The sequence below is a fragment of the Leuciscus leuciscus genome (genome assembly GCF_965113295.1).
Source record: "Leuciscus leuciscus genome assembly, chromosome: 12".
Lineage (NCBI taxonomy): Eukaryota > Metazoa > Chordata > Actinopteri > Cypriniformes > Leuciscidae > Leuciscus > Leuciscus leuciscus.
In genome coordinates this window covers 17,419,780-17,435,384 of record NC_138736.1, presented here as the reverse complement: position 1 = coordinate 17,435,384, position 15,605 = coordinate 17,419,780, and the positions used below count along the sequence as shown (strand labels likewise).

General features: G+C 36.7%; 1 protein-coding gene and 1 long non-coding RNA gene across 2 annotated transcripts; one reads left to right on the top strand and one right to left on the bottom strand.

Annotated features, from left to right (window-relative positions):
* Positions 1-5,030: 5,030 nt before the first annotated feature.
* On the bottom strand, positions 5,031-7,672 carry LOC309511564. Its single transcript, XR_014210676.1, has 2 exons — positions 7,187-7,672; positions 5,031-6,829 (listed from the first exon to the last, which is right to left on the bottom strand). It is a non-coding gene; the product is annotated as an uncharacterized lncRNA (long non-coding RNA).
* Positions 7,673-11,280: 3,608 nt separating this feature from the next.
* On the top strand, positions 11,281-15,219 carry trnau1apa (tRNA selenocysteine 1 associated protein 1a). The gene is made up of 9 exons (XM_082186792.1): positions 11,281-11,649; positions 11,782-11,879; positions 12,094-12,193; positions 12,332-12,384; positions 13,033-13,164; positions 13,240-13,359; positions 14,143-14,314; positions 14,514-14,544; positions 14,748-15,219. The coding sequence occupies exons 1-9, from the start codon at positions 11,626-11,628 to the stop codon at positions 14,924-14,926; spliced, it is 909 nt and encodes a 302-aa protein (XP_082042918.1). The 5' UTR covers positions 11,281-11,625; the 3' UTR covers positions 14,927-15,219.
* Positions 15,220-15,605: the final 386 nt, after the last annotated feature.

Here is a 15,605-nt window from a genome sequence, read left to right as displayed (position 1 = left end):
GGTACCTTAAAAACACGCCCTAATTTCCAACATGATGTGAACTGGCTTTATTGGATTCTAAATTAAGCACATTGCTTTGGTTTAGCAAAGCCACATGTATGCTGTCAGATTTCCATTTAACATTCCCAAATTCAGGGATCGAAAAATTTTCCATTGCGTTAAACTGTGCCAATATATTTCTGTATGTGTTTTTCCATTTAAGCATATTCCTCTATCCTCTGACAACAGAACTTGAGCTGTGGGTACAAACATCGGTCAAGAGACTGAAATATCGAAGAATCGTAAAATCCACCGATTTACAGCAAAAGGATGAATCGCACGATAACATGTCTTGGTCATAAGAAATCCTATTTTGCATTAGGAATATGAAATGTTTTCTTTGTTTTGTTTTTTGGCTTTGTGATATTACTTTCATCACAGTTCAACTTATTTTATATAATGCATTTCTATAATGATAATTGTGCTAAATTGCTGTGAAAATGATGTCAAAATGGAAGAACAAGTAGGCTTCATGATGCAAAATAATTAGCTCCTTTTGATTTTTCAGTGAAATATAACCCAGACACATTCTTGACAGTTTCCTAAGATTTCCTAAGACCTAATGAGAACAGTCTGCTTAACTCCAACACATTCCTGTTATACCACAGAATTTCATCTCATTTTATACTGGTAATGCACTAAATGTTGGTGTTTCTGTGATCAGCAATGCAAACATTCCCTAAGCTTTTAATTAGCTCAGTACTTCAGCTGCAACCACGAAATTCATCATCTAGTAGCCGAATCAGTCCCTACGGCATAGTTCACATGTACATGCTCTTCCATCAAGTGTCTATCAAATGAGTTCATTGGAGGTTGTAGCATTGACATTTCCAGCAAGTTAAGCTCTAGCGTGTTATGTTGGTCATATTGGTACTTAATTTATACTGTATACTTGGCACAGTCTTACAATTTTGATGAGTCGTGGTCCCACATCTTACTAATTAATTTCATCTGGTATCCGTAACGTCTGCTGCTTCCAGTTAGTCTTATAAACCTATTTACAGTGTATTCCACTATTGTTCTTTGCGGGCAAGACAGAGGATGTGGGACCTGCTCGCACAGACAGCTGGCTCATAAGATGATTGTGAATCTTCCTCTGTCGTTATTGTTTGTAACGATTTCTTGTGGTCTCTTTGTGCTGTACTGCTTTGCTATTGGACCAACGCCCTTTCTGGCCAAAATAAAAGAATGATAATTAGGGAAAGAAATGTTGTTGTCTTCCAAGAAGATGGTGAAATTGTGATGTATGGGTCAAATAAAAAGTGCAAAAAAGGAAAAAAACTAACTTTTTTTAATATATATATTTTTTCCCATATTGCTGGCATTTTTACATGTATCTATTTGGCTGACATTTGTATCTAAAACTGCAGGAAAAGAAGCAATTTTCATAATTAGCAACATTTTCATCGTAATCTAACGTACAGTTGGTTAGATGAGTGTTAATTGTAATTTAGATTTAGTGTTTATGTCAGTCTTTTAGGAGATGCTATGTGATGTGAAGAGAACAGATTATGGAACAATCATCATTTTGTTTGTTTTAAATATACAGTGAATATACAGTTGGGAAACAAAACCCTTTAACAAAACAAACACTTATAGGAATTTTTTTTATTGTAAAACAATTTCTAGGTCACTAATAGAAGGACACTGTAGGCATTGATCAGGTGAACTCTGTCAGATGTTCTAGCTTCCACTTGCTCTTTGAATCATTTTAAATCATGCATGATTATCAGGACTGAAGACATGAATGAAGAAACACTAGCACTGCTCAGTGTAGTGTTTGTACAGTTACTGATAACTCATTAGAAAGACTGACTTACAATGAAGACTGACATTAAAGAGTCTTATACTGCTGCACTGTATGATTGCATGATTTGTTTGTACTTTTTGATATAATCTTTGAACCTGAGCCTGAAGGGAGGATATTGACACATGATCAGGGAGCTGTAGTTAATTATTCATCTCCACTATCAGCTCTGCACTCTCACTACATGAAGTCGCCCGAGGAGGCCTATAAGAATTATGTTAGATTCACATATTTGTGGATATTAAATGTAACTTTGTGATGTAAAACAACATATGAAAATCTCTTAAATTGAGCAAAGTTTGTATATATATATATATATATATATATATATATATGGCTCCTTTGTAGTTCCATAATCTGTCAACATGAAAGATGCAATGTCTAGTAAAACAGTTATTCAAAGCGATCTAGTTACTCAAAGCTGCACTGCCTTTCTTCTGCTGTGTTGCTTCCTCCGGAAAATTAGATGTTAAAACGTAAACTCTCGAAATTTAGCCACATGTGGTTTAATTTCAACGTAAAAGTAGCCTACTTTTTCTTTTTTTTTTTTTTTTTTGCTTTACCACTTACAATTTTAAGTGAAACTTTACAGGCCCTTTATTTTAACATGAGAATATCCATGTATTTCCAGCATGTTTTGATCCAAATAACTAACCTATACAGATAATACAGTAGCCATTGTAATTTCCGAAACGTAGGTTGATAAGGGTAGCTACATTCATCAGAATTTAAAATGAAAGCGGTGTCTGTCGCCCTCATGTGGTTCTGAAAGGAAACAACCACTTTTCCACTTTCTTCATGCTTCTCCAATGGCCAGTGAGCGAATGTTATTAATGAGCCAAAAAGAGAGAGATAGATAGATTATGGAATAGGACATTTTAAAGCTGAAATATGATCACATATACTTCTGAAGATTGTAAGAAACATTTCATTTTCAAATTGAATGTTTCTGACAATCTTCAGAAGTATTTGGCAAAACCCCCAAAAAGTCTTCATGCTAGTGTTGGTTTCAAACACTAAATTTGAATTATTAATTCTATCCTCCAAAGATTATATTTTTTTATAATAGCTGTTGAACACAATAAAACCATACTGAATCTAACTCCACTTCTCTTAGCAATTCCAGTTACTTTTAACCAGCTTTTTGCAGTCAAAATCACACAGTGGTTTTTTTTTGTTTTGTTTTTTTAATCACACAGGTGTCCAGATCTAGCCATGGCCGTAGCCAGCTATGAGGTCACCTAGGGCTGACCTCGGTATTTTCCCGAAGCGTATAAATGCTGTGAAGTAATTGAATAATATAGAATAACTCTACTTTAGTCCAGCAAGGATATTGTACAGCATACGATCTTCTCATCTGAGATGCCGCCCATGCGGTCTGTCACCGCTCGCTCGTCAATGTCAAACTATTTGAGATGACCAATCAAATCAAAGTAGGCGGACTATGTTCACAGAAGCTCCTGCTGAGCGTGTGAATTCCGTCTATGGTGAATTCGCGCGACACACTTCAGGTAACGGTCATAAAGTGCGAGATGTAAGTAAGTTACCTAAACTAAACATTTCATTTTTGACAGCTGTTTTAGAATAGAAATGTTAAGCGACCGACAAAAATAATCAGGCAAACTAATCAAATTGTGTCTAATTTCGCCATTTTTTTATTCAAAATAGGCTTATAATTTACGCGATTTATATAGGCTAATGTAACTTAATAGGCTAATTAGCAAGTTAACTGTGAATGTGAGGAGACAAAAAACATTAACGAAGCCAATGTAATCAGATTAGGCATAAGATTAACAATGAATGTGTACTGGTAATTGATTTAATGAACGTAACGTTATTTACCGAGTGTTCGTAGCTTTCAGTAAACTAACTTGTCTAAGAAAATTATTAATACAACATATAGGCTAAATATCAGTTTACCCTGTTTACTTTTACTTTAACAGTCAACGCAGCTTTATGAGGGGAAGAGACAGGGCAAGATAAGGAGACTGATAGAATTGATGAGATGATGAGAGCAAGCATTGACAAATAATCTACTGCCCACTGACATGGTTTTGAAAGCTATTTAATATTCATATTTTTGGCCTTCAAAAAGCTTGAAATGCACATATGTAGATAAGATAAATGAATTTACTCGGGGAAGCCCCCTAACTAACTTACATTTGGGACCTCTGTGATTTTAAAAGTCTACCAAGTGCCTATGGCCCTGGTCCTAGGTGTAATAGGTTTAAATGTGGCCTGATATTTTGGGCGCTACTGCACCAAAATGAAACATCTGTCTTTATGCATTCGTGCTGAAAAAATAACTATAATTATATATAACAAATATATTATATAACACATTTTTTAATCTTCTGGCTCAACTAACTGGGAAGCAGTATCCAACTGATCCTTTGATCTAACTCCACCTCGGTTTGTGTGTGTGTGTGTGTGTGTGTGTGTGTGTGTGTGTGTGTGTGTTTTAAATGCTTTATTTGAACATTCAGTTTTTTTAATTATTAAGAATATAAAGAATAGTGAAAGAAAACACTTCAACATCATAGCACAAAAAAACCCCCAAAAAAACAACACTTGTTAGACAGTGAAATAAACAATGGGGGAAAGAGGGCATTACTTAAAAAGATATCTAAACATTAATTGATGTACAACGTTTTTTTTTAGTCGATAAAGGTTTAAATATGGATATTTTTCTTACATGAACGCATCACTTCACTTGAAAATAACTTTATTAACCCCCGCAGAGCCGTCTCGAGCACTTTAATCACGAATAGATGCGCTTTAATGGACTTCTAAAGTCAAAAAGCCAATGACTCCCATTATCAGGCTTGGAAGAGCCAGAATATTTTTTTTTAAATAACTCTGATTGTATTCGTCTGAAATAAGAATGTCATATACACCTAGGATGGCTTCAGGGTGAGTAAATCATGGGCTAATTTTCATTTTTGGGTGAACTATCACTTTAACTGTGAAATTAGTACATTATAAAATATATAAAAAATGTATAAAACACTTAGCCTAAGTGTTTTTAATCACGATTAATCACAGAAAATGTGATTAATCTAGTAAAAAGATTTGAATCGATTCGCAGCACTATAAATTATGTTTTCACGACTTGAGCTGTGTACATCAAAAAAGTATCTTAATTATTTACACACAATATAAAAAAGCCCACAACACCATCACACATTATAAAAAAAATTGGTGACTTTATTCCGTGACGTGATAAATCTTTAGTTTAATGTGAAAAGTACCCCTAAATGAAGAACTGAGAACTGGTACAAGAAAGTGGAGGATGTTAAACCTCAAGATCAGGAAAGTCCAGTCAGTCTGAGTCACATTCGCTGAGACAGCTAGACTGTGCAGATATCACAAGGATCGAGAGTTTTTAACAGTTTAAATAATCAATGTATTAATATACCACATTTGCCATCAGAAATAAGAACCATCAGAAGGAGGATTCGGCTCAGTCTTTGAGGGGACCCGTCACGAGGACAGCCTTCAGGTGGCTGTGAAATTCGCGAATCGAAGACGGAGAATGTGCCGTATCAGTCTTGTAAGTAGATTGTGTTCTCTGTGTCATCTCGTCTCAGTCACTGTCTTAGATTGATGTAAATGACAGAGTACAAATGTTTCAATAGAGCAACAGACTGGCCTAAATCCTTATTTTAGAAACTGCTTCCATCTAACCATCATAAAATCTTTCTTCTAGCCTGACCATCACAGAAAGATTCCTCTTGAGGTGTCCCTGACAGTCATGGCCAATCAAGGCCCCAGTTGTCGCCACATCATAGAGTTGCTGGACATGCAGGACAATCCAGAGCTGTACATAATGGTTAGAGCGTCCCTTACCCTGTGTGGACATGCACTGCTTTTGGCAGTATCATGGTGACCTTTTCAGTAAGGAGTTGCCAAGTCATTTCATGTGGCAGGTGATTGACACCGTTGCCGTGTGCTGTTCCATCGGGGCATCAAGATGCCGAATATCCTAGTTAATATGGAGACCCTGGTCAAATCTATTTCAGGTGTGTGGACCTCCTGAAAAGCTCTTCCTACAACACCTACTCTGGCATGTATTATCTCTTAAACGTGTTGCAACATGACACACTAAGGCTCCAATCAGACGGAACATGCTTAAAATTGTTCTTTTAAACTTCTGGTGGCTATTGCGGGTTACCCAGAGCTGTATGACTTAATGAATCGCAACTACCACAATGTTAACAAAAGGCGGCAGGCCTGGAGGCAAGTTAGTGTGGCAATAGAGATGTCGGGTAAGTTGCTTTCATTAATTTAAATTGTACTAACATTAACAGCAGTAGCAACAGTTTGTGGACTTCCAATTGTTATTTTAATAGGCCTATAGACAGTCAGGATTGTACTGTTGAATCTCTTCTACTCCCTATGTTGTCGCAAGTTGAGGTAGGTGTTAAGATCCCAGCTGATGGCTCAGTGCACAAGGCTGTGCTGCTTGGGTCCTCTTCATCAGCAGAGTGCCAGCGAATGAAGTTGTGCAAAATGCATTTTGCCTTCACCACGACTTCAGCAAGAGGTGCATCTGGCGGGAGGTAGAAAGAGTCATGACGGAGTGCTTGGCCAAAGACTGATGAGGAAAGCGTACCTCCATCGCTGCTCTTGCCATATGCTCCCACATCAATCATCCTGAAGCGATTTCTGGCATCCACCACAGCGAGGATCACAATGGAGAAGGAGCCTTTGTAGTTGTGGAACTGGGAGCCACTATTTGCTGGGGCTTGGATTGTGACGCGTTTCCCGTCAATTGCTCCAACACAATTTGGAAAATTCCACAATTTCTGGAAGTCCTACGCAATGACCTTCCACTCCTCCGTTCCAGAAAATGGCATGTATTCTCCAACCATACATGATCAGATTACATCACGCACCTCTTTTACAATGCCCACCACGGTAGAGAATCAAACCCTGTAGCTGAATGCAATTGTTCTGTACGAATCTCCAGTAGCTACAAATCTGTAATATAAAAGGGGAGTTACAGTGGGTAGTGCAAGAGCCTACACTTCATTTTCAGAATTTCCAGGTATCGGTTTATACATAGCCCCAGCCCTGGGTAGACTAATAATTGCACATAATTGCAGCCTGACTTGAGGTCTAGGTGTGTCTATGCATAATTTCAGAGATAAATACTGTGCTTTTTACTTTTACTACATTTGTCTGATACTTTTAATTAGTTACTTTTTAGATTTTGAGTACTGATACAAAATATATTACAAAATATTAACTAATAAATTATGCTGTACTATCACAGGATTTAGACTAGTAATTAAAATTAACTAATGTTACATCTTTACAACCAACAACATTACCTACCGTAAACAAATGCTCAGCCGCTCGGCAGTACCGATGGACTCCTGTAGCTGGTGGTCATTTTTGTGATGCTAGGCCTGATGATTGACAGCAGGTTATCAAACTGGCCCCGACTCATCCTAAAATAAGCCTTGAACCGACCATCATCAAGTCGAAGCTCCTGGATCAAGTGGTGGTACTCCATGTGGTGTCTCCTCTTTCTGAGGGTCTCATGTACCCACACGGATCTCTGTTTCCCTGTCTTCTGCGTGTTTGGGCACCTTTCACCCTCGAAGGTCAGAGCAAGCGCTCTCTGCTTGTCCATATTTTTTTTTACGTTTCTGCTAATATGACAGTTTCCTTAACAGCAAACCAAATATTCTAGAGCGCTCGCGCTATAATCCTTGATTAGACTGACAGGACAGCTGTGGTGGTTGCCTAGCAACAAAGTCAACCAAAAAAAGGCAGTGCACCTCGTGTTTTCAGACCTGAAAACGCATTCTGTCTGATCGGGGCCTAAAGCTCTTTCAGATGAGTTTTTGTCATAAACTGCTGCTGTTTGCTATGATCACCAGCCTTTTCTCAGACAGCAGCAATATCAGTTTTGATGGACGCTGATGTATGGTTCCAGCCAGGCTTCTCAGATGGTGAGGACTTCATTAGGACTGAGTTACAAAGTTTTATAAAAGATGGCATTATGGATAATGCAGGAATCTTTCACAGTTTTACAGCTTAGAGAGCAGGTGTGAAGTTGAAGGCAATACTAATCAGACATCTCTCCCATCTTTCTGCACAGAATTCTGCTGTTTTATTTGGGGTTGTTTGAAGAGCGACCCAGAGCAGAGTCTTCATCTGGAGGAGATGCTGTTCCATGAGTGGTTCAAGGTACTTAGTATAAGACAAGCCAAAATTATTTTGAAGATATATTGGCATTTGGGTGTTTGTTTATTTTTTTGGTTTGGTTTGATGCTCTCAATGTGGACATCAGCTTCCTTGCTTTACCATTCAATACCTGCTGCAATGATCATATTAGTCAATCCTCATTCACTGCACAGATTTTTGTATCTTATGAAATACAGTATGTTTGTCTAATTTCTACAATTTCAAATTCTGTTTCAGGTCTCCTGTAAAAGTCATGGAGAAGAGGGTCAGCCTTGCATCTGGCGGGCCGACACGAGTGACTCCTCCCTTCCCTTAGCTCCCTCTGGCGCCTTGGCTTGAGGTAGTTTTAGCATCTTGTGGAACTACTCGCCTAGAGATGTGTATTTTAAATAGTTAGTTTAGCTTTAGTCAGTTAAATTTGTCCCTCCATCCCTCCAGCCTTAGCGTATTGCTGGGCTGGCAGGCCTTTGGTTGCGTCTGGCGCCTTGGCTTGAGGTGGTAGTTGTAGCATCTTGTGGAACTACTTGCCTAGGGATGTGTAATGTAAATAGTTTTGTTTTATTTTTAATAATGGAGTCACCAAGAGCTCACTGTCAAGTCCGTCCCACAAGTTCCTCGCACTGCCGCCCCAGAGGTTCTTGCCAGGTCCATGTCCCAGAGATCTATGTCACAGAGGTTTCAGTCATGGTCAGAGCTCCTGTTCTCAGTTGACTTGGGCCTAGAGATCCTATCAGGGCAGCTCCAGAAATCCGTGTGAAGGCCACCCAAAAGGTTCCCGATGCTGCTGCTCCAGAAGAAGGTCAGAGATGTCATATAACAAGTCCCTGTCCCAACCTGGAGATTCCTGCTATGGTTCCACAGCTCAGCAGCTCCAGTTGCACAGCTTGCCAGAGGTTCCTGACATGACTGACCGGGTCACACTGATGCCATCATGTCCACCACAAAGGTTTCTCTCACGACGGCTGCCAAAGAAGTTCCAGCCAAGGCCTCCCCTCCCCATTGTTCACTATCGCAGCCTCAGATGGTGTCCCAGAGCTCATCTCTCATCCTCCCTGGCCCAGAGTTTCCTGCTAAAGCTGCTCTGATTCTTGTAGTTTCTTGATCCTCTCTCCAAGTGTTTCTTGTTACTGTTGTGATTCCTCCATAAATATATTACACCTGTGTACCACATTAAAAATACAGTGTTTGTAAAAACATAAATACAAAATGTGTTGTTTTATTGGGAAAACATGATATTACATCTGGATCTGGAAATATTAACCATATTATGTTTCAGTTCTAGAGAGGTAAAGACTAATTTTGGCAGTTTATATGTATCACTTGGAATGTTAAATTGAATAATAACCTCACCAGGTAAGTAACATCTTAAAGGGGAGTTACATCATCTGGCCTTCCATTTAGCTTTGAATGCAGAACTGAATTGTCTCTGAAACTATGTGTGAATTGTTGTTTGAATGAGCAGTGGAGTCTAAATCCTCACAGTTTTGTTCTGAACAAGAATTGAAGAATGAAGAGAGATAGGGCTATAGAATGACTCCCAAGCAATACAATATATTCATATCACTGAACTAGCGAGAGCTCTGGAACAGTCTGCAGCACTCTAGAAACTTTAAAGTCAAATGGCTCTTGTATGCAAATGATCTGGTGATGCAGTCACCCACAAAAAAAAAAAAAAAAAAGTTTACAGCACACAAAATAATTGGACAGGATTTTACAGGATTAAAGAGTATTATTTTACAATAAGTTACTGTAGTCATACAGTTACTGTGAAATCAATGCATGCAGAATGATGCTAACATCACAGTAATTTACTGCTCTTGTTTTACTGTGAATTCACACTTTAAAGTTGTCTTTAACTATGCCACTGTTAGAAATGTAATTGTTTACTATACTGTAATTTAGTTTAGGTTTCCATTTGTTTGGGATCTTAGACATTGCATATTCATATTTAAATTTCTGATATAGCCAAGTCAGAAGTGTGAGAAATGAAAACATTTGTTAAAACGATGGCAAGCTAGAATATGAATACATAATTATTCTTAGCATAAATATGAAGATTTAATTTTAGCATTATCCAAGCATGAAGATTAACCAATAACTCATTTCATTTTGTAGATGCATCGTTCACAATAGTGAATATATCTTTAAAAGATCAACATCTATACTTCAAAACACAACAATGGTGATCGGGGCTGCAGCTGGCCAAATGCGTGCCTTGAGCAGAATTGTATTGTGGAATATATAATAAAATAATATATATATTTGTAATTATTTGCAATTGTAGCTCTACCCAACATAAAATACAAACTAAATCATATGAATCATATTATTAATTATATTAAATACAATGTATTATTATTTTGGTAATCGGTTGATTATTTGGACAATCAAAAGTAATCCGATTTATTTTGTGTGGTAATAAAAATAGACCTATTTTTGAACAACACCCTTTTAAATGACTTAAATACATATAATAACAATGAGGCAATTTAAATTGGTATAAATACATAATATAAATATTTGTAATATAATATAAACTTATGTATTACATATTATAAGAAATACTGCAGAGTGATTGTTGTGACACTACAGCATGATCAAATCCTTGTTTAATATTGGCCAAACAACATTTAAAAATGTCCACTTAATCTTTCATATTTGGCCACTTCTTTGGTAGAAATACTAAGTTACAGCCACTGTATTTCTTGAACAAAAACATGTGGACATCAAAACATGCAAACTCAGAGTAAAGGTTTTACTGTATTGATGCATTCTCCTGTTTAGGCTTATAAATAATAGCACTGGCCTATGCTATATTGATTTTTACATCGAGCCTTAGAAAACAGTTTGTGGACTCTCATCCGTGGTCGTGACTCGTGGAATGCGCCACTTCCGGTATTGGCAATACAGGATTTTTTTTTTTTTTAAATGTATTAATCGAGTAATCGTGACAGACACCCCTACAAATATTTATTTACCATATGGTTCAAACCGCAATGGATAGCACATAATAATTTAAAGTACATGACATAGTATTAAATCAGGCACATGCGTGGTAGTGACATCAAATCTCACCCATTACCCTCAATAGACAATATAAAGTTTCACATGTTTGTGAACATACCTGAAAGTGATGCACATAATTAATATTGGGCTTTTTTTTTTTTACTTTCTTTTACGCTCCTCAGCTTTCCCGGGCTTAGTTGTTGTCGATCAGCCAGCCACAAACAAACATGGGGCGGGGCGGGAATGTCGCATGCGCGTGCTGCGTTCAACGAAAAATGCATATTATGAAAAAAACAGTCTCCAATACCTCTAACTTCAAATTAGACAATTTGTCTCAGTCTTACTTACTGGTCTGTGCTGGTTCTCGCTTCTAGATGGCGCCGTCTGACAACAGGACAACTTCTTTATAAACATTTGCACGTGCTGCGAGTAACTCAACCTGGCTTTACTTAAGAAAGAAAGAAAGAAAGAAAGAAGCGATTGTTTGGAAATAAAAATGCAATAATTCTACGGTAATGTAAACACACTTTACAAAAAAATAACAATAGGAACAGCAAAAATTACACGAACGCAAAATGAACAGCCTCTGGATGGGCAACGTGAGTTCAGCAAATATAACATCTCTCTCTATAACTTATAAGTGTTCTATTGCGTGTTTACAGTTTGTACAAAAACGAGAATATGACGCTAAAAGTATCTGGCTGTAAAGTTCGTGGTGTCTGTGTTGATAGCTGGAGTCCTACATGGATGAAGAGTTCGTACACAGAGCTTTTGCTCATATGGGAGAAACAGTGATGGGAGTCAGACTGATCCGAGACAAAAAAACAGGGTAAATATCTATCTATCTATCTATCTATCTATCTATCTATCTATCTATCTATCTATCTATCTATGAGACACCCCCCCCCCCCCCCCCCCCAAAAAAAACAGGGTAATATCTATCTATCTATCTATCTATCTATCTATCTATCTATCTATCTATCTATCTATCTATCTATCTATCTATCTATCATTAAGTGTCAGGATGTTGTTGATCTCTCCAGGAAAATGGCAGGATATGGCTTTGTGGAGCTGAGAGATGAGACATCAGTAGAGAGATGCCTCCGTAAAGTGAATGGAAAACCTTTACCTGGTGCCACTCCTGTAATCCTTCACAATTTATTCTCACTTGAAGTGATGACCAGTTTATATTTGTAAAATATGAGACTGCAGAACATTTCATAAAAAATAAAATGTTAGACACTTCTATCATAACCATAAATTAAAATGCAATCTTTACAGCCAAAGAGGTTCAAGTTGAGTCGTTCCACTTACGGGAAACATGGTGAAAGCTGGTAAGAAATGCATTTTTTCCTTTTTATGAGTGGACTACCGTACAATGTTTTTTATTAAATTTTTTTTAAATGACTGGTGCAATATAGTGCTGCAAGCAAATAACTATTCAAATAAAATCCTGTGTGGACAGAAAGAAGGCTTGGATGAAAATATATAATTACAGACTCTGTTTGTGGAGGATGAGTATAGAATAGTGTTCAATAAAATCAGCTTCAATAAACCTACAAACAGAATTCTTAATTTCAAAATTAACAGTAATTCTGTTCAAACCTGACATGCAGCTTCTAAAAGCTTTTGAGCGTAGGTTTCATTTGAGTAAATGTTTTACTGTTCTATTTGTTGTACTTTGTATTATTCACAAATTCAAAGCAAAAAAATTGCTGTGTAATAGATTATATGATCCCTGAGATATTGTCCCTGTCCCTGAGACAGTTAATTTACAGTTCTCTTGAAAATCAAAGTCAGTCAGGGAATATCACAATGAAAATGTCCAGTGCCGGCACAAAGTGGTCAACAGTAGACTATCAATGCTGAAAATAGAGTTCAGACAATTAAGTGAAAGTTAATAAACTGCTATAGATGTGGTAACTCAATACGATTCATTAAAACAGATGCTCTCAGCTCTGTCTTACTGCTGTTCCCTGCAGCTCTACTTTCTCCCTCTTCGTGTCGGATCTCACCCCAGACGTGGATGATGGCATGTTGTATGAGTTCTTTAATTTTCATTTTTCATCCTGCTGCAATGGGAAGATAGTTCTGGACAGCAATGGATACTCAAAGTGAGACCTGATGGATAAGTTCCTGTCAAATGTTTTCCTCTTCATTTCCTTCTGCTGATTCCTGTTGTTTTGTAGGTGCTGTGGCTTTGTGAGCTTTGAGAGTGAGAGAGAGCAGAGACAGGCTTTGGCAGAACTCCAGGGTGCTTCTGGACTCGGGAAGAAGCATTTACGCCTCAGTCTGGCTGCAAATAAACTGTGAGGATTTGTTATGATAGGAAATTATTTTATGAGGTTGGATTTGTTTTTCTTTCCTTGTTAATCTGGACACAAACTTTGCTTCTAATATAAAAAAAAAACACACTACCGTTTAAAAGTTTGAGGTCAGTAAGAATTTTCTTTAAAAAATTTGTTCGAATTTTTATTCAGCAAGGACACATCAAATTCCTCAAAAGTAGCAGTAAAGACACTTATAATGTTACAAAATATTTCTATTTCAAATAAATGCCGTTCTTTTGACCTTTCTGCTTGTCAAAAATGTTTCATGGTTTCCAAAAAAATAAATCTCTTTTCAACATTGATAATAGTAAGATATAATTCTTGAGCATCAAATCATCATATGATTTCTGAAGGATCATGTGCCACTGAAGACTGGAGTAATGATGCTGAAAATTCAGCTTTACCATCATAGGAATACATTTAAATATATTATTATTATTACAATACACTTTACAATATATTACAATAGAAAACGTGTTTAAAATGTGAACAATATTTCACAATATTACTGTTTTTACTGTATTTTTGATCAAGCCTCTCTGAACGTAAGACTTCTTACCGACCACCAACTTTTGAACTGTATATGAAAAGAAGCATTACTCAATGTAAAGTGTAGCAAGGTATCGTTAATGTCCGTAGCAAAATAGGCTTGCGTGCCAACGTTTATAAGTTAGTGTTTTGATCAAATCTCAAGTACTGTATAAATAATGCTGTTATCACAAAAAAGTTTACATTAATGTTTCTAATCCTTCCCTCCTCTAGGAAGAAGAAAGTGTCGTCTGAGAACCAAAATGGGCAATTCCATGCAGACACCTATAATATCCATAACTCATATCTGAACCAGTACTATTACCCAGGGTTCTCCAGCTGCTCATCTACATATGACTGGAACTATGATTACAACTACTTAAATCCTTCCCAAAACATCCTACAGGTACAATAGATGTGATTTAATTTGTGCACGATTTTTCAGGACATGCCAAATGTGCCTGAACCAATCAGCAACATTTTATTAAGTGTAGATTAAATTCTATTCCTATAACTGTCAGCGGTGCTTGTTTATCAGATTGTATAAGTTGTATTCAGTATTTTGTTAGCCTTAATGTCTAATACATTTGTTTTTGTAATCACAGGGTGAAGAGATGGAAGATGATGACCTAGAGTGTAAGTTTTTATTTGCATATTGGACATGTTACCTCCTAACTTCTTTTTTTTTTTACTCTTTGGATTCAATATTCCACAAAAGCACTAATCACAGCTTTTAATTGTAACCCGATGTCATACAAATTACAGTTTACACTATATAAAATCCTTTATTCCACCACATGGGGTGTTTTACACTTGCACCTTGTTTCTCTGTGTTGCAGATCCAGACTCTGAGATAAATGTGATGGAGGCAAATGAGAGATTTATGGACCAGAGTGAGGAACTTTACAGTGCTCTGATGGGTTGTTTCTTCCAACCTCCGGAATCATGGGACGGGGTCACCTGTAGTGTTACCTGTTACCTACCAGAACCAATTTATCAACATGAGGATATGGACTGAGTATACTGTATATACTCTTGTTTGTTCACATTTACTGTTTGTTTATATTACAAAGAATCCATTATTAAGGTAACTGAGGACGAAGATTAATTAAAATAACATTAGTTGATTTTTTTTTTTTTTTGGAAGAATGCAGCTTTGGCAGTACTGTATGTGATTTATAATGTTACTGTAGAAGTGTATACATTAAATGAATTCAGGTTTGTTTGTTTTGCCATGTTCTTTTGTTTGGAAGTGTACAATAAACAGTAAGTTTAATAAAATAAATAACTTGAAATAAGTTTTGGCTTAAACAGCAATGTCTGGTTTTTCCATTAAAAGATGGTTAAGGTATTACATATTTTATTTTACCCATCTAGCTTTATGCATAAACCGCATCCAAATAAATCCAATAGTAACCCAATAGGGGTTTACTAATTTGACACCAAATGTTGATTGCTGACTTTATTTATTTGTATTTAAGCTTAAGTATATACAACAACAAAAACAACAATAAAACATGTAGGCTACAAGAAAAAAATACAAAGAGATTGATCAAATATCAACCATGAAGTATCAGTGGTAGTAAATAATGATAGAAGATTCAATAAAATAAGGTCGTTTATATAAATTTGAAGAGATTGAGAAAAAGACTTGTACATTGTTTTTATTAGCTTAGAGTTCAGCTATTTACTGTTTA

What these genes read in the sequence shown, in the direction of transcription:
- trnau1apa (XM_082186792.1), top strand. Translation starts at nt 11,626, where the DNA reads ATGAACAGCCTCTGGATGGGCAAC. An exon ending in CTTTACCTGGTGCCACTCCT is followed by an intron (nt 12,194 to 12,331) that starts GTAATCCTTCAC and finishes CAATCTTTACAG; the next exon opens with CCAAAGAGGTTCAAGTTGAG. An exon ending in GACAGCAATGGATACTCAAA is followed by an intron (nt 13,165 to 13,239) that starts GTGAGACCTGAT and finishes GTTGTTTTGTAG; the next exon opens with GTGCTGTGGCTTTGTGAGCT.